General features: G+C 41.6%; 1 protein-coding gene across 3 annotated transcripts; it reads left to right on the top strand.

The window, feature by feature from the left end:
• Positions 1-151: 151 nt before the first annotated feature.
• ccdc186 (coiled-coil domain-containing protein 186) lies at positions 152-25,609 on the top strand. 3 transcript variants are annotated; one of them, XR_006007885.1, is made up of 17 exons: positions 152-275; positions 2,008-3,025; positions 3,296-3,422; positions 4,546-4,674; positions 6,998-7,210; positions 7,614-7,733; positions 8,578-8,682; positions 9,469-9,567; positions 11,057-11,143; positions 11,239-11,381; positions 12,813-13,068; positions 13,411-13,600; positions 16,060-16,158; positions 16,417-16,645; positions 20,955-21,174; positions 22,665-23,650; positions 23,885-25,609. XR_006007885.1 is itself a non-coding variant. In XM_041963069.1 (16 exons), the coding sequence occupies exons 2-16, from the start codon at positions 2,028-2,030 to the stop codon at positions 22,746-22,748; spliced, it is 3,081 nt and encodes a 1,026-aa protein (XP_041819003.1). In that variant the 5' UTR covers positions 152-275; positions 2,008-2,027; the 3' UTR covers positions 22,749-25,609. The 3 variants fall into 3 exon arrangements, 2 of the variants coding, with proteins under 2 accessions (XP_041819003.1, XP_041819002.1); XM_041963069.1 differs by having other exon boundaries at positions 16,060-16,140; positions 22,665-25,609; XM_041963068.1 differs by having other exon boundaries at positions 22,665-25,609.
• Positions 25,610-25,971: the final 362 nt, after the last annotated feature.

Below are 25,971 nucleotides of genomic sequence, written 5' to 3'. Positions count from 1 at the left end.
TGGTATGAGACATACATGTGGTATTTGATGTGCTTTCTGCTGTTTGGAAATTGGTGGGGGTGTACCTGTCATGGTAACACTAGACCAACGTCATTTCTCTCTGGTCTCTCATTGGTTTATGTCACATCATCGTTTCTCCTGCAGTGGCCATATTTGTTGATGTGTCATATCAAAGTGACTTGTTGGGTCTATCAGCTGTTAAGGCATAAACCTCAAAGTTCACTCTTATCCACATTGTCTCCGCATTGAACTTCACCATGGATTTTTCGCATTCGGTGGGTGAAAATATAACCATCTTATTTGTCATTTATGCTAGGATGCTAGCGTTAACGTTACGCTAGTGTGTGCGGACTGTAGTTGTAGCGAGCTAACGCCTCTCTTATCAACGTTAGCTTAGCTAGCTAAAATAAGCGTGCCTCCATACAATATGTCATTCTGTAGTTAAACCTTAAATCCATCTGTGAATCATAGAATTTCTGTGTTTTAGCATGTGCTGTGTTTTACGCTAGGTAATGTGTTTCCTTAATGCCTTGTCGTGGCTAACTAAGGGGCTAGCGAGCTAAAGTTAGCATTAGCAGGGCTAATGTTAAATGAACCGAAGTGTTAATAAAACGGCAGTAAATATAAATGGCACATCGGCCTCCTTCTTGCTAACTACACAATAACCAAACCGATGTATGGACACCGAAAGGGTGTGCTGCACTAAGGCTGGCTACTGACATTACGACAACTACTTTTGATGGTATTCTGACATGACACCTGTCACAAGAGCATAAACGTCACTGAGTGTGTTTTAGCTGTTGTGCTTTCGCTGCTTAACATGAGACGTTTGATTGCGTTGCTGTGTGTAGCTATATTGTGTTGATCACAAGGCGTTTTGGGCTTACTGTCAGACTTACGTTTTTCTGTAATAGAACAGTCGGGGGTCATTGTAATGTTTACGAAGAAGATGGTATTGAAAGAGGTATCACGAATTGTCAATCTGGAAACATGGTGTAATAGAGGAAAGCCACTGTAGTATAACATATATTATGTCAAAGGCAATATCTCGAACAGCTGTATTAAAGTTTACATGGCTTTCAGCTATTATCAGTCATCTCTCAGTGATTATTAACACAGTAGATGCTGACAAAGCCATTTTCTGTTCAAAGCAACAATATGTAACTGCTGAATGTTCGACTTAGGAGGTTCAAGCCTTGATTGAATGCTTCAGACTGAGGCAGGGTCACTTTATTTATAAGCCTATTCCTTGGTTTTAGTCAACACAGGCCTAGTAGCTGGTTTATTTTCTTCATATCCATAAGCCAAAGTGACCAAGAAAGTGTTATCAGGCTATGCAGTCTTATTCTCAGTGGTAAACAATGCAACCATGCATTTTGTCATGTACCGGCCCTTAACAGGTTTATGGGGTTTCATCTAGCTTTCATATTAGACATATTTACAAAAGTTGTATAGTTCAAAACCTAATGTCAAACAAAGTACAGTCATTTGCCTTTTTGGATTAACACTATTATCAGATCCTGCCAGGTGAGTTTTACCAAAATCTCTGATTGGATTGGTGATACACTTTGAAAAAGAATGCAGTGATGCTGTGTACTGATTTGGATACCTGTCTTAGTTGTATGACGCTCTGCACCACATGCCCATAAGTGTAACTAAGTGTTGACACGACCACACCTATTGGGCATGCCTTTCGAGTTATGTGTTTCTTTTGCCAACAGATAAACTCCCAAATTACCAGAGGGCTAGCATGAGGAAATATGAAGCTTATTGTTGGGATTGTCTGGGTTTATTCCTGGCGTAACAAAGACCAGGTTGTACCTAATGACCAGAAAGGCATGGCATGCAAAAAGCACAGAGCTGCTGCATTGGTGACATCCGGAAATTTTAAGCTGTTCTCAACTGTTGTCACACAATAAATGCAAACCCAAACAGTTTATTAGTCCGTGCTCCCACTCAGTCTCCCTCTCTCCCTTCTGTATCTGCTTCATCCTCTGTCTCTGCCAGGTTTGAACCAGAGAGGGACCATGGAGCAGCCTGGTCCTGCTTCAGATACACACATGATGGAAGGATCGGAGGTTGAATCTGTGTCTGAGAGATCTCACCCAGAGAATCAGCTTCGCAACAGCACATCTAACATAGAAGAGGAGGAACAAATCTCTCACAGCAGTGCAGATGAGGCAGAAAAGTGCAGTCAGGCAAAAGATGAAGCACAGCTTGATAGTGAACTAATTAAGACGGTGACAGATGTTCAGACGGACGCAAAGACAAAGTCAGAAGCTCAAACATGCAATCAGGAACATGCAGAGGGGAGTGAGCTGGATGCTGATACTGACTGTGATAGCGGTACAGTTTCCATGGAAGGTGGGATACCTTCGCTTTCAAATGCGGCTGATGGAGCTTTGGTAGCCCCATTCACCACTTTGGATGGTGTGGTAGAAAGCTCTCCTTCTGTTCTTGAAGGGACAGTAGAAACCTTATTGCCTTTTAATGAAGTTAAGGATTCTCATACCGCCACTCCATACAGCAGTGTGGAGCCATCAGTCTTGGTTACAAATTGTTCCACAGAGCCATCGCCTGCTGATGATAGTGGTTTAACCAAGAGTCCATCATCCTCTTCCGCCCAAAGCACTTCGAAAACCTCCCCTACTGACTTGACAACCACCTCTGGGATCTCTAATGGCCCTTCCACTCCCAGTTCCGACACTGTCAACTCCTCGCTGGCTTCCAGCCCTCAAACCAATACCAACACCTCAGTCCCCTTCCATTCCTTGTCAAGTCCGTATGACACTGATTGCAGCCGAAAGCTTATTTCCCAGATCCAGCGCTCGCTGTCACAGGAATCACTGCTGGATGAGCTAGAGTCAGAGCTGTTGGCCTGTCAGCTGCCTGAGGGTGAAAGTGGAGGTGAGCGGAAAGGAAGCCCACCTGTCAATGGACTCCCTACAGACCAAGAGGGCTGCATGGTGGTCTTTGAGAAGTGTGTGCAATACAAATATGCACAGCAGGAGAAAGCTATTCAGAGGTAAACTGTTATTTCGTCAGTTACCGTTGATCCACTGTGATGTTATTGGATGAATTCATGTCTTAATTAAGCTGACACACAAAAACAATTGTTTTAAAGCCCAACAGTGTTTTTGCAGTAATGAAACTGGACTTTTTGGTTGTGTGATAAAGAACAATCCACATATTTTCCTATGCTGCTCTGTCTTCTGGCCTCAAGAACAACAGTCTAAAATTCTTCAGAATTTTGTATGGACTTTGTATGGACTAAATTTGTCTTTTGTGTGTGTAGGTTGCTTGAGGAGAACAAGAGACATCAGGAGCTGATCCTGGGCATCTGTTCAGAGAAGGACAACATGAGGGAAGAACTGAAAAAGAGGGCAGAGACAGAAAAGCAGCACATGGTCACCATTAAAAAGGTTAGTTTCATTCTTTACGTTCTATCCATGTTGTTCTGACTGTTTTAGAGCACAAGTGACACGGTGTGTATCTGTCTTCAAAAACAATGAAGCCCTATTTCCCATATGTTTTCATTAACAAGGAAGTGCTCCACTGCAATGTTTTGTCTGACTTCCTGCCTGTGCCGGACATTGACTTCTTCTAATTGTGATGCCGTAGCACCTGCATTGTTGCAAATATTTATCAGAGCATTGCTCTCGACAAGCACAGGATGAACAAAAATGTGTGTTAATATATTTCCTCATCCAAAATGTAGAAATTGCACACTTAACATTTCTATGCTTTTAATGTGGTAAGAAAGTAGCAAATCGTAAGAACACATGAATCATCCTTTTTCTGTATCGGAAATTCAGGAACCGCTTATGTACAGAATACACAGCACAGTTAGAGGACAAACCAGAGGACAAATTGTGTTTAGCAGCACCAGCCACAGTGACGCTCCAATTCAATTCAATCTGGAGTCTAGTCCTGTATAACTGGCAATTAAGGAAGTCAAACAAAGCGGCCTGGTGGGAAGAAGAAAAGGACACAGCGTTCTGCTTACTGGCAATCAACACACCACATGTGCATGAAAGGCTGTACTCATTTGTGTGAATTCTGTGAGTTTTTCAAATGTCTTGAGTCGTTTTTGTGTGCGTGTCATACATTTTAAGTTTACAAAGCTTACCATCTACATAGCACTCCGGACCACAAGTCCTCTCTAGTCATTCAGCCTTTCTAATTCATTTGACAATAGCATCACTGTTGCCATAGAAGGAACAGTAATTGATTCATGCTTTCTAGGTAGCGGCATTTGTTTAAGCATTGTGTAAGCAAATGGGTGTAGGAGGGATATGTATGACGTACGCCCAATGTGTTTTTTTCCAACCATACATTTAAGCTTGACAGGTTAAATCTTTATTACTGATGACTTTCATGTAATTATTTAAGGTGTCTTTTGTCATAGACATGTCAGTCATATTCCTGTGCTGTCTAGATTTTAGACATCTTCTGTCAGGTGTCATCCTGTGTAGCAGGTTAGCCCAGGTGTGGCCCAGTGTTGCCCTACAAGTTTCTTACTCTGTATACTCCCTGTTTCTGCAGTTGGAGGGCAGGGTGGAGGAGCTGCTGAAAGAACTGAAGGAGTCGCGGGATAAACTCATTCACCAGGACCAGGCTGCCAAGGCTGCCCTCCAGCAAATGCAGAAGGAAATGGCCTTCCGGCTAGAACAGGTATAACTGGGATCCGAATGCTGTTAGAGTATGTTTTTGAGAAGCTGCTCACACAACTTAGGTTTTACCTCAGTCTGTCTTTTTTGCATGTCTGGCCTTTTGCCTTTTTTAGTCTGCTACTAAGTAAGGCTGAGTTTGTTGCTGAACTCACATTGTTTTTACCTTACAAAATGATCAACACAATCCTAGTTTTTGAGATATAGAAGAAAATTCTAACCCTAATTCCGAAAGGGGACGCTGTGTAAAATGTGAATAAAAACAATGCAATCATTTGCAAAAAAAACCCTATGTTTACCGACAACATTGGTACAAAGCCCATGTTGTAATATTTTTTATACAATCATATTTTTCACAACGTGGTGAACCTCACATCATCCTCGCTTATGAACGATTGAGCCTTTCCAGGATCCTCCTTTCATACCTAATCATGATATAATGATACTGTCACATGTTGCCAATAAACAAGTGTTTTTGGAGCATTTATATACTTTGACATAAGATGGTATGGGATACTCGTGTATTGATGTGAGCTCAGCTCCTGTGGTCATGCATATCCCTACAGCTTGTCAGAGAGAACTTAACAGCAGCGAACCCGGACAGTAAATGAAGACATTAACCACAACACAGCACTTGGCATCCTTTATCATCCACAACACATACAGCTTCAGTAAAGTGTATTTGGATATGCTGTTCGGATACAAGAAAATGGATTTTCAATGTTTAATTAAGAGAGTTCTGAGACAAGAATTGCTGGTCTGAAATGTACTGAAGATGTTGCACTCATTGTTAATTGGCCCAATTCACTGCATCATTATTAGACAAACTGCAGGCTGAGTATCTTTTGTCTATTGTATCTGTAGTGGTAAAATGTTATATTCATCTTCTGATTTAATTATTGCTAAAGCTGAAATAGCTAAAACAAAGGCTATTCACAGCTAGCCAAAAATAAATTGGTTTTTGCCAGATACTGTAACTTGCGTATCTTAAAGACGTTTGCACAAACCTAGCAGCTGAACGGTCAAGGTCTTACACACCAAACTCTTGTTTTTGCAGATTTAATTACCTGGTAAGCTAATAGTGCAGGAAAGCACATTTTTCATCCAGTAGCTTGCACAACTGGTTGACACCATGTAGGGTACCTTTGTCTTGACAGTTTTGTCGCACTTGACAGTTTTTAATTTCACTGTTCAGTGAACTATATGAGGTAGGTTTTGCACTCAGTCGTCACTTTTAAGCCCTTCCTTTGTATCAGTCCTCCCTTGTACTAAAATGGTGACCCAGTCCTAATCATCTGTTGCCCCTGAGGTCTGAAACATTCGGCCATGTCATTTTACAGACTCTGTGCCACCTAACTGATCATTTCTTTCTTTTTTTAACATTGTGTTGCTGATGCGCAAATTGTGCTATATCCATGTTCGCTGTGTTATGTTCTTAAGCACACAAATGAAATGAATACACTGGTGTGAGACCAGTAAAGAAGGCTGTGAGTGAACCACCGTGGTGAGAGTGAGTGTCAGGATAGTAGCTGTACCATGGTGCTCAGGTCTTAAAACTGATGAAGGGCTTCAGGCATAGACAGACTGGCACCTAGTTTGTTTCTCTAAAATGTGTCTTCATTGTAGAAATATGCACTTTGTGTTAACAGCAGGACCTGGTCTGCCATTGGCAGTGGCAACTATTTTGATTATGGATTGATAATTTGAGTCAGATGCAAAATGCCATTCGGGTGGTTCCAGTTTCTCAAATGTGAGGATTTGCTGCTTGAATGTTGCTTGTTTGTGGACCTAGTTCATCAAAACAGGCAAATAGAGCAATATATCACTGTGGGCATTTGTGGCATATTTATTATTTTTCTGACATTTGATTAATTGAGAAAATACTCTGCAGATTAATTGATGGTGAAAATAATTGTTAGTTTCAGCCCTATGGGACAAAGAAAGTCTGAATGCGCTATTTTCTTTGTACTAAATAATGTAATAAACTAAAGTAATAATACATTACATTATGAACAGTGAAATCGTCTCTTTTTGTAAAAGGCTCACAAGTTGACAGTCATACAGATTTGTCTTCCATCCACACTATAAAGAAGGATTTTCCTTCTATCGAGCCAACTGTCTATATTTCATTACTTGTGCCCCTCCAGGATGAAGTTTGAACGTGCTAAGTAGAGTACCTCATACATCTTCTTAGCTATCTCCTTTGAGGGGTTTAAAAAGGGAAACATCACGTCATCCTGATCCTCTGAAGGATCCAACAGTATAAGAGCTCAGTGACTAAAGTGTGGGAAATTATGTAAACCTCATGATATGAACAATCATCTCAGGCGAACAAGAAGTGTGACGAGGCGCGCCAAGAGAAGGAGACCATGGTGATGAAGTATGTACGGGGAGAGAAAGAGGCCCTGGACCTGAGGCGGGATAAGGAGGGTTTGGAGAAGAGGCTGAGGGAAGCCACCAAGGAGGTGGACCGCCAGGCCCTCAGAGGAAACCAGCTGGCCCAGGAGAAAGGCCGGCTGCAGCAGCTCTATGATGCTAAGGTAAATACTGTGTCACATTTAAGTACCTTGTTAAAGCATTGTTATTTGAAAACCATTTATCTCAGGACATTAACACTTAGCAACAGCTTTGCTTGGCCAGGTTTTATTTGCATTTAGCTTGAAAGTTATGTTTTTCTATACAGTACGAAGATAACACACAGTTGCTTTGATCCATTTCCATCCATTTGAATTGAATTTGCCTTAATTTACCACTAGAGAGACAGAGTCTTATCACAGCGGTATGTTGGATGTCCTACCTGGAACTGACATGCTTTGAATAAATATTGGGGAATTAACAGGGGAAAAGCATCAAGACTCGTTATTTAACAAGTATCTCAGCTCAGCTGCAGACCTGTTTGCCTCTCATATTGTTCCTGCATCACCCATCTCTCTGTCCTCTCAGGAAGGCGAGGTTAGCAGGTTCACTCGAGAGGTGGAAAAGCTGAAGGAGGAGGTCAACTCACATCTTATCAAGGTCAAATGGGCCCAGAACAAACTAAAGAGTGAGGCAGATACACACAAGGTAATGTAATTGTGGTGTTTTTGTATTTATTGTGTGTTAAACCTTTTAATAGACTTTATAGGGAAAAAAGATAGAGAAGAGAGCACTAATTAATTGCTTGTTCATAATATCCTTGTGCTTTGAATGCTATTGAAGAAGTGTGTCAACCTGAACATGCTGTAGTCAACTTTTTAGCAAATGATACAATGAATACAAATAGCTAAGTTTACATTTCCGTGTCTAATATGATTGACTACATGAAGTTGTTGCAGCTCCAGTATTAAGTGTATACATTTCCTGTATCATTTTGAAAGAACATCCTTAAATTTCTGCTTTATGTTGGTTTCTTCATTTAGTCTAGACACCATGCCTGTTGTTTGTCAAAGATGCACGTCCACTAAGTATTCCCAGGATACAAATGACACCCCCTTCAGTCATTTTGTCTGCAGCCGCTCCATAAAAGACATGATTTGATTCAGGGGCGAAATGAAATGGGATGAAAATGGTACAGTAATGATCTTGCAAGGAAGTCATCATCACCACTGTTGCTATTTTTGAAAATGCCCGTTACAAAATCATGCTTTTATTTTTAACTGCCTCCAAGCAAGCAAACAGAGGAAGAAGGAAAAACTTAAAAGTTGTTCAAGGCCACAGTAGCTGAGCACCTTATGTTTCTCTTTGTTGCGGTGTGTGTGGTTGATGTATGTATAAATCAGTGTCTGTGTTTATAAATGCCTTTCCCAGAAAAGAAGTCACAAAACAAGAACCTTTTACAAATCATTGTTATTGTTTTGTACAGTAAAAGCTTAGCTTTGAAGTGAAATGCCCTTAATACAAAAGCATCCTTATTTTAATCTGTGTGTAGGAAACTAAAGACAAACTGAGAGAGACAACATCCAAATTGGTCCAGGCCAAAGAAGAGACCGAACAGATCCGCAAGAACTGTCAGGACATGATCCGAACGTACCAGGTCTGTGACATGTATCACATAGAAGTATTACTTTGCTGATGACCAAGAGTGTGAGCAAATGTAAAATAAAACGTCTGAGAAACATGGCATGAATATCTAGATTTGTGTGGCTGGAATGGATGTAGAGAGACATTGCATGTATTTTGGCAGCATCACAATTCGTTGGCTTATTATTGTTTGTGTGCATCCTCCCTGAATGAACTAACCGATTGATCAAATTATTAAATTAATCAAATCTTGCCTCGTCGGTGACACATGTACGACACACCAACATACACGAACTGAACAACACTGTTTCCATATCATTTATTTTTAGTAGAATATGAATAGATGCTGTTCAGGGAGGGAAAGTGAACTTGGAACAGGCTTGATTCTGCTTCAGGTGACCAGCAGTTTTCATTTATACCTTACGATGGTAGTAAAGAGCTGCCTAAGTTTTCTCTCTGTGGTGGAGACACTCATTTGAGCTACTGTGTTCTTTCACCAGGAGCGTGTTATCACATCATACACAGGCAGCAGTGCCAGCATATAACAGATCAAAATGTCAAAATAAAATGACTTGACATGGAGCTCCCATGAAAACAATGCATAGGATGAATTTTTAGCGTATTAAAATAGCAAAGTATATTCTTTATATTTTGTTGTCTCATTGTCAGTTGCCTCTTTCTTCCATTCTCGCCTTCTCTTGATGCCGGCCCCTCTCTTGCTATTGTTTCAGCCATTGCACTCTCTCTGTCGCCCTACTTATTATCTTGTTTTGAAATCCTTTACCCCTCTCTCCTCCAGGAATCAGAGGAGCTCAAGTCCAACGAGCTGGATGCTAAACTGAGGGAGACCAAAGGAGAGCTGGAGAAACACAAGCAGGAACAAACAGACCAATTAGAGGTGACAACCGCTGTGCACACATACAAACACTTCTCGGCCAGTGAGTGGTCGTTTCTTCTGGACAATATGTGAAGCTAAGCAGCATTACCATAAACATTAGTCACAGATAAGCTTGTTGCATGTCTGCAGACATACTTGTCTGTTAATTGTTATTTTATTTATCAATGTGATGATCCACCAGAAACACAAAATTTTACATAACAGTAAATCAGGTTTGCTATTTATTCAAAATTACATACACGCTCTGTTCCACCAGGCTGTTATTCAGCCTTTTATTGATGGTCTCGATGCCAGCTCTTCTAGTAAAAACTGTTTATTTTCAGCTGTTTTCATCAGTTTGAGAGGTGAAATTGCTTTAAGTAGGAATGAGTAACAAACTGGCACATAGGCTCTACAGGCAGACACGCATGGACACAGGCGCAGACATGGACTCAATCCAAACACAACGGCCTGTTTTTCTCTCTGCTTCATTCTGAGGGGAATCACACTTTAAAAATAACTGGCCTAGAAATAATCAATATGAAGCTGTGCATTTCAACAACAACCCAGAGGAAATCACACATTTCTTGCCATGATTCCACAGTCTGGTTTATGTATCCATAGTGCTTAAGTCCTTAAATTACTTACATCTGAATTTCAAAAATATCAGGCTCTAATAGTCATTGAGTGGTCTTAAATCAATTTTTTTTGAACTTTTATTTAATGCTACTTAGTTTTCATTTATGTCAGAAATTTATAATTTATTCATAAAAAGTTGAATACAATTATCTTTAACTCTGTGGTTAACAGACTTTCTGTTATCCAAAACCTTTTAATATGGCGAGATGCAGTATGTTGTAGGCCTGTCGCCGTTGCTGTGCAGATTGTTTTTTAGGACGGGTTTAACTATGTAGAACCTTGTCTTGGCAGGTCTCGCTGCCCTGCTGATGGATAAATTGGTCCAAGCCTGTGTTTATTTTAGTATGTGTGCTCAAGTTATGATGTAGCTCAGTCATAAATGATGCAAACAAAACAGTTGATTTTCCATCACTGTGTGGGTTTTAAAATCAAAATGGGAGGGGGAGGGGATGAATGGAGGACATAAATTGCCAGCATCTCCATTACAGGCATGTTGTCTTGGAAACCACAGGCTACTAATAGCTTCTTGAAAAAGTTGAGTAGTGCCATTAATGGCTTTATTAAAAAGGTGAGGCAAAACATTATTAAGCTTTGCTTTCACATGAATAATGAGTACATAAACAAAATCATGTTAACGAATGCCACACTGTGATTGCCAGGAAATGCATCTGTAATAAAATGCAAGATTTTTCATTATTTATTTACTTATTTTCCCAGAATGACATATCTTCCAATTAGTATGACTGAGAGTTAAATTGATGGGTAAAACCGTTGTATTAAAACCAAACAGAAATTGCTTATATGAGCAGACTCAAAGTAAAAATCGTAATACTGGTTGAATGTCTAATGTAGAATTTAATCCATCTTGCAGGTGCACCGAGTGAAGGCCAAAGAGTTGGAGGACCTGAAAAGGAGTTACAAAGAGAGCATGGATGAGCTCAACACTCTACGCACCAAGGTTTGCCATACAGATAAGTGCTTGAACATCTGTGTGTCCACGATATCAGCAGGTCTTCTTCGGCTTAATAAGTGTGTGCGTGTGGTGTTCTGTAGTTAAAGTGTTTGGAGGACGAGCGTCCACGCTGGGAGGACGAGCTGAGCAAGTACAGAGAGATCATCAACCGGCAGAAAGCTGAGATCGGCCGCCAGAGGGAGAAGATGGAAGAGATCAATGCACTCCAGGAGCAGCATCAGTGGTACGAGCACACACTCTCACACTGACCATGCAGGAACAGTAGCGAAAGTAAAACCTCAGGCATGTACAGATGAATGAATTTCAGCATTGTGTGATGTTGACAGCTCTGAAATCAAAGTCCTAAAATATAGGAGATGTGTGGGTCTCCACAGTGACTCCAGAGTGTAGCAAGCTGGGCCAACTATTAAGCTATCACAGCAGCTCTGACATTTTTATGTTGTTGTTGCTTGCTGTAAACGTTTAAGTAAGGTAATGTGTTGTTAATGCAGGGCTTAATGCTAAAGCAGATGTTAATACCTATGCTCTGTAGACGACAGTGAATTATGAGGGGCTCTTCCAATAACCCACACCATTTTTGGGAAGGCAATGGGAATTGGAAGTAGTCAATCAAATGTAATTAAGCTTGGGTAAACAAAACCTGCATGTGATGTACTGCATTTCACAATGCAGGGATACATCTTAAGAGAATTGCTTTAAATGGATTTTTAAACAGTCTGTGACCTGAACTCTTGGATAAGACTTTAGTAGAACAAACAGTGATACATTGGGGGCTTTAGACTGCTGGGAAAATAAAGATAAAATCATTAATATCATTTAAGTACTGAATGCAAGCATCATAACATGACATGAGAACACCTTTGGGAGCATTCAGGGCTCGACATGCTAATTTTTCATCACCGTTCAAGATTTGTCCTATGCTTAAACAAATTCAGCTGTGCATGGTTTAGGTTTGCAGGCGAGTTTCAGTTCTGGACTCGTCGACCTCTATCACCATTCAAGCATAATTGGTTTTAATTGAACTGTGCAGGTTGTAATATAGTTCTTGTCCCTTTACAGTAAGTACCTTATCCCAGGATTTAAAGATAGGCCAGGGACAGATATAGCACAGAGGGCAGGAAGGGACTCAGATCCCTCTGTGAGTATGAGGCTCTGCCGGCCATGTGCAGATGACTTGATAGAGAAACTTTTCCACTTATTGAAATGCTGCTTTCTCTGTGTGCCAGAGTGCCATAAGTAGGTGGCGCCAACCCAAATTGATTTTATGAAAAAAGCCTCTCCACTTTTTTTTTTTCTTTTTCCTGGCTGTCATTTTGAGCAGCAGGAACTTTTTCACCACTTGCAACATTTTTAGTTGTTGGCAAGAAAAAAAATGGTTTGATGCCACCAGTTCTAGACAGCTTCACTACCAGTGAACTCCACTACCAGTGAAGTTGTCTATGAACAGTTGTGACTTGATGATGTATGGCTCATTTTGCCAATTATTTTATAAATCAGAATCAAACATTTCAGGTCTAAAGCTTTGGAGGTCCATATGAATGTCAATTAAAAAACTCTGGCTCATTTGAATTTAGAGCACATGTGACTGAAATGAGAATAAACACTTTAATGTTCGTCTTTATTAACCTTATCTCTTTTTTCTTTGGTCACGCAGTGACAAACAGGAGATCACGTCTCTTCGAGAGGAAGTTGATGGCCTGACCAGTCAGATGGCCGATTTCCAGCGCGATGTACAAGGCAGCAGGGAGCGAGAGGCTGAGCTACTGGGCTTCACTGAGAAGCTGAGCAGCAAGAACGCTCAGCTCCAGTCAGAGAGCAACGCACTACAGTCTCAGCTGGATCAGCTCACCAGCAGCTTCACGCAACTCCAAGGGAGGCTGGAGGACACCAGCAGGCTACTAGATGACAAGGTCAGGGAAGCTTTGATCGCACAGATTGATAGAGTGAGATGTAGTGAAGTGACGGTTAATTAATGGATGAATACAATTCACTAAAATCCTGTAGGCACACCTTGCAGAAATCTTGCTGAGTTGTCTGACCTAAAACATACAGTGTCCTTGAATAGTGATATTTTCAGGCCTTGCCTACAGGAGAGCATCTTTGTGCTAGGTTTTTTTGCATTTCAATTACAAGTTGCTAGACTGTGAATTTTACCTTTTTAACATGCAGCCAGTCACAATACCTCACCACTCTGTCATGGCTGTTATTGCATTAGTACTCAAATTTTTTCCCTGCCTCCGTTAATCCTGCAGTCACGGCAGCTGAAACAGGAGGAGGTGCTGAGGCAGCAGGAGGTGCAGGGCCTGCAGGAGGAGCGGGCAGCACTGCAGACGGAGGTGGCCCAACTAAAAACCAGAGTTGAAGAACTGAGGGATGAGCTGGTGACTCAGAAAAGGAAACAAGCTGCCAACATCAAGGACCTGACGAAACAACTAACACAAGGTTAGGAAACAGCCTTATGGTATATTTCTCTAGCTTATTGCGTTGCAGATGAGGAGGATTATACCTTTTAAAGGCCATGTAGCTTTAACACAAAAGTGGCTGTGGGTGATTGCAATGGCTGTAACTTGTGTGTGACTTTATTTATCTAATTCCCCATCAGTTTTTTTTCTTTTTTTTTGGGACCATATCTTTGGCCGGACTGCAGCAAAGTCAGGGTTAGCCCTATAAACCCAAATATCTGTCCCTGGCTTTCTGAGTGAGTGAGTGATGAAGTTGCTCCCACCTTGTGTATAAGTTGACCTGAAACCGGACATTTGGCTCCCAAAAGCAGCCTTTTCTTCAGCTTGGAGGAGTAGGTGTTGGGACCTATATCTTAGAGGGCTGCACCTACACTCATAGAATCTGGAGTTACAGTACAGTGGTTACAGTACATCATTAAAATTCTATTTCATGTACACATAACCCTCTGAGGCTGTCGCACGTGGAGATAAAGCAGGATGTAGTTCATGCCTCAATGGGTCTGTCTGGTGCCAACAAGCACAAACACACACCCACTTTAGGAGAAATCAATAACCAGTCCATACCTTGTTGATGTGTCGCAGCACAGTGGCACATCACAGCACATCATATACACACAGATGGCACAGACACAATACCTGATACTCAGCATGAAGGAATGAAACAGGAAGACAACATAAAACCTGCTGCTGTAGGAGAAAAAAAAAACCTCTCTCCATGTGCCAAGAAGCATGAGGGAGAGCGCAGAGATAAAGCACCCCAAATAATAATGCTGACAGAACACTCAATGCAGAGTGAGTCATAGAAAAACGAGAGACATCCTGCAGATGAAGGCGATGGAAAGAGCAGGGGGAGTTAATAGATAATTATAATGGTTAGAATTAGAATAAGTACTCTCTAAATCAAACATCTTAGCATACAAGTGGAAAGTATCCGTCTTGCAACTGCATTTCTCACGTTGTTGACAAGAACATCTTGTCATTCATTTGGACCTACATTGATGATGGGATAATACATTCACATATCAAAGATAGCTGTTTAGATTGTGTAGCACTTATGTAAAATATAGTATCAAGGAGTGAAATTCACCTCTGTTTTTGTAATCCCGTCACCAACCCTAGTCAACATGCGGCAGGTTTTGAAGCGTGTGCTCTATGCTACCATACTTCGCAATGAAGGTGTAACATGACAACAGACTTTATAAAACTTCTATTTGATCTCCAGTTTTGTGTTATTGCAGGCAAAGTGTGCAAAATACTTTCACAGAAAATAGCCTGGCATACCCTGTGCCAGAATTGCTGTAAATGGGATTTTATTTAAATTGCAAGATTAGCGTTGTATCATTTCCAGCCCTACTGCTGCGTTCATCATCTAATTTTGCTTTACTGTGATAAATTTAATATAGAATGGCTTGGCTGAGACTGACACTGTCCATACCCAGGATTTAATGTCAGGTCTCACACTCCAATTAAGAGGAAAAAGTACAGAGTGATTAGAAGCAAGGGAGACATGAGTGTGTAGATTGATGCAGTGTATGGGTAGCTTATGTTCTTCTCATGCTAGGATTATACTTAGCACAGTGAGCCAGCTTCCTCCGCTTGGTTCACTGGGCAGACAGTAACTTTAAGCATATAGTTCAGTGCTATTGTCTTCTATGCAGTATGCAAAAGCCTTTCACTTTTAATTGGCTTGTGGGACACAGAGGACATTTTTATTAGGTGATCATTTATTAGGTGAGCCTGTGATCATTCATCAGCGTTGCAGTTACACTTTCTGACAGTATAGTACAGTACAGTCATTTTAGGGCTTTGTTTATGCATGGAGGGTTTGCTGAGCATGCACTCCTCTTCAAATTCAAGCAGCATCACATTTATTCAGGTGGACACCTTCACAGATGAAAACTCAGGGAGTTCAGTCAAGCAATGATGACTCTGACATTCATCTTGCCTTTTTGTGCGCGTCTGCCTCTAATCATTTGTTTGGAAGTTTTATACGCAGTTCATTGTTGCACTGCAGTAGTAAGTTTTTGAAGTCATCATCCCAGTCAGTATTGTGTGGTACTTTGCTCACACAATGCCAGTGCTGAAATGATTAGATGAGGAATCGATAAGTTGATCTGCAGAAAAATAGTCTCTGATTCTGACAGTTATTTATAAAGTGAAAATACAAACTATTTCCTCTTTATGGCCTATTAAATGCAATGACTTACCTGCTTGTCTTTATTGAAATGAGCGAACTGAAGATTTTGGGGGTTTTGCCACCACTTTGGGATATCATAAAAGGCAGTGTGATGCTAGTCTCTCAAAGTGCTGTTTTAAGCACACCATGCAAAAGGACTTTCTAAATTCAGTAAAAGCCAGTGGTAAGCAATGACAGCAATAATGTGTCTAGCACACAGATTTATTGCTGTTAACAGTTCTTTACTGTCTCTTCATCTACAGCCCGTAAGAGACTGGAGCAGGTTGAGAATGGAGGCTGCGACCGGGATGCTAGCAGTATGGGCAGTCGCTCAAGTTCCTCAGGTACTACTCCTGGATTTGGTTAGTATTTTACACACACACAAGATTAATATCATAAAAGACTTTTCTTTTTCCAATATTCATCCCGTAAAGTTTTTTCTCCTCTGGTGGCATAAATGCCCCTCAATTTACAAACTTGATGACATCACAGTGAACAGTCAACATAAGGAGTATTTTTTCTTTTAGTTTATGGAAAACAATAGCTCGCAGCTAGTAGATGCATATCCAAAGTCTTATCAATAAACAGTTTTCTAAGCTCATCTCCCCCCAACTCCCCAGGCTCCTTGAACGCACGCCACAGTGGGAGCAGCGGTGTTGAGGAGCGGTCACCGGAGAGCCAGTCTGGTCCTTCAGTGGTGGTAGTGGATAGCTTCCCAGAGGTCGACAAGGCTGTGCTTGTGGATCGCATTGTCCGTCTGCAAAAGGCTCTCGCTCGCAAGCAGGAAAAAATCGAGTTCATGGAGGATCACATCAAGCAACTGGTGGAGGAGATCCGCAAAAAGACCAAGTGAGTGGCATGGGCCAAAGTACAGGGAGCAGAGAAAGAGAGAGAGCAAGAACAGTGCTGACATATCTCGCCAAAGAATGCAGGGTTTCTTATTACTGGTGCAGTGGATGGTGGTACACTGTGCTCAAATAATACTGATGAACAGCTTGTGTTTGGAAATTAAGATGCTAGAAAACATCTGATTCAGTGTTTCAGACCATGTGGCGGTTTAAATGTAACAGTGCGGTAATACAGTAATGCAGCTTTAATAAAGTTTGTCATCCTCTCTAATACTTACAAAAGAACAAGACACAACCAGCACTAAACCACACAAGAAGAGTCAGCAAAAGTCGCTCACTAATGAGATGCAAACAGCACCAAATAGATAGTAGGCATACTGAATCAATACTAACCAATAAGACTCCTGATTTCATTAGATTTGAATGTAATATTTTGGTTTGACACACATTTTCTTTGCATTTAAACCAGACACACACACCATACCTCACTGTCTGGTGTACCTGTGCTTCAGCTGACCTTGACAAACAGTATACGCTTACACACACAGTTTATGGCCCGCTACCTCCTTCTGAGTCTCTCTCTCTCTTTAGATTCTAACTCACGCGCCACACTTCTTAATCGTATTTATAGTTGAGCCGACGCATCAGTATGGATCCTTAACGATGTTTCATCCACATTCATGGTCATAACCTAAACAAATGAGAGGCGTGAAGGGCACAGAGCTATCTTAATCACATCACCACTTTATGTATAGGTTAGGCCGTGAGGTGTGTAAAACGTGATGGATATGAGATTTCAGACATCACTCCAGACACTTTATTAAAGTTCTGCATCACGTCGGTTGATGATATGTTGGATCATCCCACTTCTCATTTGTCTCTCAGCTATACACTTGGATTGGATGCATTAGCCTCAACCTACATTCAAGAGTTAAAATTGAGGGCGAATCCCACGGTTGCTGTGCTAAATTTAGCTCTGTAAAATCTCTGCTAAGCGGGGGGTGTTGCACTACCCAGAATGAGGATGTGAACATGTCCTTTTTGCCTTTCTGTTCCTATCCCTCCAGGACAGCCTGGTGAACACCGACAAGCGAACTGTAAGCCTGAGGCAGGTGATGAATAAAGAGACGTGAGAGATATGGAAGCAGAAGCTTAGTGCGTCTCTGGCAAAGGACAGTTATTGGAAGAAAGTCAATTGGCTAATATTTAATTTACATTACCACAGCCATACCACTCAACTGCATTTCTACATCTTTATATTTACATCTAAATATCGAGTTATGAAGTGGGAGGAGATATTTAGGGTATCCCTTCTTCAGAGAGTAAACATTCCAAGATGCATTTTGCTAAGAAACATCCAGTCACTGACCTTAAAACTCGACTCGACGTGCGACACTAATTGCATCTGAAAACAAAGATTACTCATCTGAGAAAACTCACAGATCTGTAACTTCATTCATCCTGGGTCAGTTTAGGATGAATTTATCAACAATGGCGCTGTGTTCAAGCGGCTTGTTCATGTGCTATTAAGAGGTCAACAACGGGTCTTCGGCTGCGGTGTTCATATAGTAGATTGGATTTGTAGTAAATGAGCTAAAACACACAGAAATGGAAGCACCATCCTTCGAAGGCAGTGATGTCTGTCCTTCAATACCCACACCTGGTTACTATGAACATTAAGTCAAAATGGTCCATTTGTGATACTTGAATTAAAATGATGCTGATACAAAGCAGGAGGAGGCCTTCTGTTCAGGAGACGTAGATGGCTGTTTATTTTGAGAGCATCCCTTTTACTCTGTTAGGCTTGTAATCAATGGAAACTGCAAATCAGAGCAATGTAAGCTCTGTTGTAGGCTATTATGGATCCACACCTGCTGAATGTGTTCAGATATATTATAATGGATCCTTTCAAGGTTACCTGGGATTTCTGTCCCGCTGCCAGTCAGGCTTTGGGTTTTCTTGATGCTTTTGATTTTAGTTGAAGCCAGTGCCTGTGATGTTTGATGAGGGTATGTTTAGATTTCCTAAGATTTGATCGAAAGTATCTAAATTTACCTTTTTAAATCCATGGTTTCAGCCTGTGTAGTTCTGAGCTTGATTAAGATTAAACCTGGCTTTGATCACTGAAAGGTTTTCAGACCACAGGCGTATCTTTCTTTCTCTGCATCTTCTCTTTCTGCCTTGCCACTTTTGGGGCACAAGGCTTAGCCACCTTAAGCGCTCTGATTGCAGTATAGTCCGAGATGTATGCGAGAGCTGTACTGTGCCCAGAGTTGCCACCTTCATTCCACGCATGCTTGACTTGCTGCCCCCATTGCTTACACTCTCTCAGCTGGGAAAGAAAGGACATATTAATACTCACAATTGCTTACTTCTGACCTGTTGTTGACATCCCTGCCCCCCGCCGACCTCTGCATGACATTCAGCACAACCATGTAATTTTTGTCACTTTTTTGTTTTTACTAAACACTGTCGTGATGGAACTGGGTCCAAATATGGACCCTTGCAAGTCTAGTCAGAGGTAAGTCTCATTTTATGTCTGTGCAAGCCCAGGTGTTGTGTGTGTGTGCGTGGATGGGGACGATTTATGATGGTGGCTTCTTTGTAGTGCTTGCATAGCTACTGTGTCATTTCACTTTTTTTGCACCATAGACTTGCTTGCTTTGTTAGCTTGTAATGGAAACTGCAACATGCAGATCTAGGTTTGTGACGCACATAGATAGATGTTGACATCTGTGAAAGACTTACAATACCAAGGATTTATCCTCTGTCCGTCAGAGTGCACCTACGTACCTATATTTGGCAAATTTAATGTCTTCATTCCAAGTAAAATGCTGATAAATGCTTTCACTCTTTTTAAAGTTTGAGACTCACGTGTCTCATGCTGCTGCATGCTGGGTAATATATTCGACACAATTAAGGCTACCTCCTTAAATGCATGATGTATTCTGAAAACAGACATCACCCGCATGTTTTCAACCCTTTTAGATATCATTCAAGTCTTGGCACTTAACATGTAAAGAGACCTCTTGAAAGCTGTCATTGTCAAGTTTGGATCCATGAAGTTGCTGACTTGATATAGACCATCGTATTATGTATCAGGTCTATTGAATGCCATCACAGCATAGAAAGGGGATATCATCAAGGATGTAGAACTGTTCCGTTTGTTTTTGTTTGTGGTACTTATGCTCTTGTTTTAGTTTCTGTTTATAATTGTTTAGTTTAGAACTGTTAGCTGGATATTGATCGTTATTATTAGTAGTAGCAGTAGTAATAGTTGTAAGTGTAGTAGTAGAAATTGCAACATTTAGGTATTCTCTTGCACTCTTACTGTTCTCCAGTTATCTACTTGCGAATCTTGAAGCTCCACAAGACAAGACTATTGTTGAGAATATGAGTATTGGTAAATATTGATTAGCGACCCGTCACAAGAGATGTACAGGAGGTTTTTAACATTTTCTGTTCGACCTTGCACGACCCTCTTCTCCTGCCCACACTCAAGCCTCAGTTCCAACCCTCGACACGTTTCTTACCTTTGTTGCCTGCAGCCTCGTTCTAATGGCAGTAGACAGGCATAGAAAAAAATGTCAGGAGTTTCACACACAAATTTCCCTAAGCATCTTTAGCTTGAATAGCACTTTGTACTATTTTCCCATGTCTGCGGTCGCATATTAAGAAACATATAATAATGTAGGAGGCAGTAATGAACTTGAATCACAATGTCGTCTCTCTCTGGGTCCGTTTTCCTCTAAATGGAAACACTCGTGCATGTCGGGGTTCTCTGAGCTGCGCTGGGAAAATTGGACAATGGGAAGTTTAGAGCTGTTAAGCTAATGAATTCTCTTCTCTCCCTCTCTCCGACACAAACATAGCTTAACCTCAACACTGTATTGCTATTGAGATGAAAATGGATTATGTGAATCTGAAGATTTATCTCACTTTCTCACACACACACACGTAGTTGATTAATTAAATCCTGGCAGCCCATGCTAGTGCCTCGGTTTTCATTACCTTCAGTTCTCTGACTGGCACAAAAATAATCTTTCTAACTATGTCTGAATGTATCCAGTACACATGAGTTCAAAAAGCCATCCCACTGGAATTGCTATTCTAGAAATGTCCGCCTCTTTTGCTGCTGGAAACCGTTTTATTGCGCAGCTGGAGCTCTCCTTGCTCCCACCATTGAATCTCCACTTTCTCAATTTTCTTTGCTCAACAGTCTCCAGCCGAGGCCGGTCATTCACTTCGTTTTTTCCCCCTCCTTTTGAAGTGCGCCGTTTGACTCCTCTCCTCCCCTTTCCTCTCCGCAGAATTATCCAGAGCTATGTGCTAAGAGAGGAGTCGGGGGCCCTCTCATCAGAGGCGTCAGACATTAATAAGGCCCACCTGAGCCGGCGGGGAGGCATCATGGCTTCGCTTTACACCTCCCACCCGGCGGACAGCGGGCTGACCCTGGATCTGTCGCTGGAGATCAACAGGAAGCTGCAGGCTGTGTTGGAGGACACACTGCTGAAGAACATTACCCTGAAGGTACGCCCCACCTGCCCAAAAAGCTGGTTTTACATGTGTTGGTAATAATAATTACATAATAATTAGGTATTTATACACAGACACACATTTTTTTTTTTTTAGCACTTAGATTTTTTCTCATATTGAAACTTCACACCTGCACCAGTCTATCAACTCATTTTTTAGAGAGGTGACATGTTTGAAATCTAATTGAGAGCCTGCATTATCGCTGTTATTACTGCTGCGCCCCACACTATCCGAGACGTCTTGTTCCTCCATGCTAGTTCACGAAATAGTTGATTTTAAGCCCATATTCACTCTGTTCATCCTCATCCAGCCCTTGTCTGTATGTGACCTTATTCCAGCTTCTGCACCTGAGGGTCTTTTGCTCATTCAATGCAATTAGGATTTCAACTGAACTCATTTTCTCACGTGTCACGTGTCAAACGAATCAGTCCGTTCCGCCTCTCATCTTTCAGTTCACGGCAGTCACCTGTCTCACGAGGTGGTTCGGCCAGATGATCCTCTGCACCCATAAAAGAACGTAGCACGAGTGAAATACGCACATATCTCAGATTCAGCTTCCAACCACAGTGTTCCTTTTGTCCCACACTGCCCTTAGTATTTATTTACTGAGATTTACATATATCACTTATATTTCGTCACTGCGTGGGATTTGATTTTGATTAATCCATTGTTTATAAAAGGATTAACGCATCTTTATGTTTGTGCATTAATAAAAGGAAAATCATCTTGGGTTTTTGTATTCTGCTTGTCGATTACTTGCTGATCCATTAGAACTCATTAGTCAAAATTGATGTCAGTTGGTTTGTTTACTTTAGAAAGAATCAATAATATCAGTGAGTTACAGCCCATTTACCACTATTTCCTCAGTCAGTGTGCAATACATGCTTTAAGAGTTGCAATACAACTGACTTATTGTCAAACGTATTTTAAATCCACATCAAATGCAATTGGCAAAGAAATGCTTCCAAACTGGCCCAGGATGACGCAACGTAAGGATAATAGAAAAAACTTTGTTAAAGCTTCTAATGTGTCCACATAACAAGGTGAAGCCTCAAACCGTGTCTCCATCCTGTCTGCATGTATTGTCATGGCCTCTTTGGTGTTCGCTCTATTTGCACTTTTGTCAATGTTGGCACATCACATGCTTAATATATTCATATTTTGCAAATGAGCAGCTTCCTATTGTCTTTATATTGTGCTAAAGACACCCTACGTAAAAACCTAAATGAGACAATAAACAAAAAGAAACGTGGGAGTATTTTCTGGCAGCGACTTGTCTTTCTGTGGATGAAAGATGATTGGCAGTAAGCAGGAAGTAATGGTTAAAAAAAAACATTCAGCATGAGCATGAAGAACTGACAATAAAACAAAACTCTGGGACAAAGCCAAACATTCACTGTGATGGGTAATCTGGCGTTTCTTCCATTTATTATCGCTGCTTTCATGTTGTATCTGAGCCTGAAAGACTTTGCTCTCTCTAACAGGAGAATCTGCAGACGCTGGGCGCCGAGATCGAGCGGCTCATAAAACAGCAGAGAGCTCCAGAGGACGGAGTGAGGAGGAAGTGACACGACCGTGTCACAGGAAAGAGGAAATGAAAGACCAAGAAGTAGTCGAGGAAGTTTTGAAGGAACGGCAAAACACACGCACGCACTCATTCTCCCATCATATGAAGGAGCAAATTGAATGTTGTAAGTGCCAGTAGCACCTCAGGCTGCTTTTCGGGGGGACCTCTTGAACTTTCTGTCCGTTTGGAGGACGTGTCTTAACTTACTTGAACTGTCATCATTCCATCCACATTGCGCCACCTCCGTTTCCTGCTTGGGCACAGCAAACCTTCCTCTGGCTAACGTCCGCCTCCCCCGAGCCTTGCCAAGATAAAAACCCTTTGGGCCAGTTGCTTCAAGCTTGAACCTCTGAAAGCCCTTGGAAACGAAATGACTGAAGATGCCATAATTGCGAATGTATAGCAAATTCTACCTGGGAAGTAGTCAAAAAAGCGACTGATTTGCCAGTGAATTCATAAAAACGGACTATGTTCCGGTGCACAGCGACTTGCAGCTTTTTCCACCGTTCAGTGACTGAGATGAGATGATGATCGCCCAGCATGCCGTCTCCACTTGTCCCCTCTCGTCTGCCAATAAGCCAAATGTATTTTTGACAGACTGCTTCTTCAGCTCGATTACACGGCACTCCATATGCAAAGCAAAAAGTGGAAATCAGCCCCGGCTTGTGGGGAACTTGCATGCCACCTGCGCACTTTTCATCATCTTGTGCTCTGCACAGCCAGCACTTAACGACCGAGCTGGTGGAGCAAGGTGCCTCGCATCAGCAGACCCGCCCATCTGTGTGACACCGGTGCTAGACTGTGTTTCTTGCAGTGTTTTCGTGCAGCCAACGGCAACGTGCCATCAGTGTGGAAGTATCCTCGTGTGTGAAAATGAAGAAAATCTGTGACAAATAAAACACGGTGAGGTTGAAATGTAGAGCTGGTCTTTAGCCATTTTGAATGTGATTTTTAATTTATTTTCATTTTTGTTGGCTTAAAATGTAATTTTTTATTTTAGTATTTCCTTTTTCATTTCCTGTTATTGCAAAGCTTTCTTTTAGAATTTTTGCGCTTTGCTCTTAATTTAAAAGAATGAATACCTTGAACAGTTTTGCCCTTCCTTCACTGTCATCTCTTCATGTGTTCCTGTTGCAGGAACTTCATCAGTAGCAACTTCTCTTAATCAGGCATGAGCATCCAAAGATGTTCCTGTTTCAGCATTCCTAAAAGCGGTTTGTTAGTATCACCATCATCATCCCTCATCTCAAACAGCAGACACAGACATGCTAACAGCAGCTTTCTTTGCACCGTGTGCACAATACTATCAGAAAATGTTAAGGTATTCCCCTCACACTCCTCTTTTTATTTCTCTTTGTAGTGTCACTGAGTCCGTTAAAGTAAATCAAGTGTGGAGGAATCAGAGGGAGGACAGGAGATCTGTAGCTGTAGCTCAGGAAAGCCAGTGGAACTACAGGAATATATCCAGGGACAAAGTGCAATGCTGTTCCTTTCATTGAGCTTCTTTTTGTTGTTGTTCTGAATGCGTTGCTGCACCAGTGTACTGTTTTATATGTCTGTTTTAATGCTTGTGCACGTGCAACACGGGACTGCGGTGGGGACCGAAGTTTTAAAAGTGTCCAGACTGTGGGTTTTGTGTGTGCGTGCATGGCTGCGTGTGTGCCTTCTTTTAACCTCCCGAGCTTCTGTGTTCACACCTTGTGTACATGCTTCATCTGTCGGGGCTTACAGGCTTTTACCAGACTGGCCGTGAAGTTTGGTCTGCAGGGTTTCCCCCGGGGGCTAAACAGAATTTGCATTTAGACCAGAGTCTGTCAGCCACACACACACACACACACACACACACACACACACACACACACACACACACACACACACACACACACACACACACACACACACTCAAAAAAACGAATTGATTCAACAATAAAAAGTTTTCTTTGCTCTTTATTTGATCTGAATTTCGACGCCGTCGCAAAAGCCTCCACCTTATTTTTTTCCCCATTCCAATCAGAAATGGGCTTTTATGGGTCGTGAATGGTTACAGGACGACCCCCCTTCCGTACACCCTGAGGCTACGGTTGAAACGGCCCACTAAGTGAATAGAGATGAAAGTTTCCAGGATTGAGGTCACGGAGTCCTTTAAGGTTCCCTGTTGCTCCAGTGGGTGCTCGCTGTTTGATGTACCTCTACTTTTATTTCATCCAAACTGATTGCCCTGCGACGTGGGATCCGTGCGGAAACGTGCAGACAGCAGACCTGGAGATTTCATCTTGATTCTCCTCGATATTGAAACTTGGTAACCTTTTAAAGTCCTGAGAGTTCAGCAAGATTGAAACGTAGCTTTCTTCTTCCATCAGGCCAGTGGCCAAACAATGTGATAATGAGCTGCTTGTTGCTGAATGGGTGAAAGAAGCAAAATGCTAAACACTCGCATGGGATTTCCTGATTAGTCCTTCATAATTCTCCAAGGCACGCTAATACGCTTCTCCTGATTCGGTCACAGTGCGTCACCTGTAAGCATCACGCTGATCCGAGATTTTTAACGGCCTTGAAACGAAGCCATGTTGCGGCGTTGTGTGTAACCTCACGTTTCACTCTGTGGATCTGAAAACGTGGCGTGCAGTATGTGTGAGTGTCAAAATGAGACGTTTATTTCTGTTTTCTCCCTGCTGTGCAATGATTCCCTCTGCTCTGTTTTGTGGAATATTCAAACTGTGATTATATTATACATTTGTAAATATGTCATAATGTAAAATTCTGATGAGATGTTTTTAAAAATACTGATTCTGGATGATGTTTGTATATATGGTGTTTCCAGGGAATAAATGGAGATGAGTCTGAACTTTCTCTTGAATGTTCCACAGTGGTATTGTCTCGTGTTTTGTTTTTTTTTGTTTTTGCCATAAATGTAAGGTTGACCCCGAACATCTGTTGTGCTAGTTTCTGTTTTCCAGTTGCAGTGCAGTATAATTAAGGTAACCTTTTGCACATAGATAACCTTCAACGCAGTAAATCTGTGGGATGCAGCTTGAGGTCCCGTTTCAAAAGCAGCGGTGTCAGCAGTGCTGGAGGTCACGGACATCACTGCGCCACTGCCAGTCAAACCAGGCAGCCTTCCTGATGATTTAAAACCCAACGGCTTGGGAAGACTCCCACAAAACGAAAAGAAGTCAAGGGTGAGCTTTGATTTCACTGTCATTTTAGTGTAACTGAAGGCAGCA

This window comes from Chelmon rostratus, chromosome 21 (genome assembly GCF_017976325.1).
Source record: "Chelmon rostratus isolate fCheRos1 chromosome 21, fCheRos1.pri, whole genome shotgun sequence".
NCBI lineage: Eukaryota > Metazoa > Chordata > Actinopteri > Chaetodontiformes > Chaetodontidae > Chelmon > Chelmon rostratus.
Note: the sequence above shows the minus strand (reverse complement) of the source record. Positions and strands in the feature narration are given on the sequence as shown.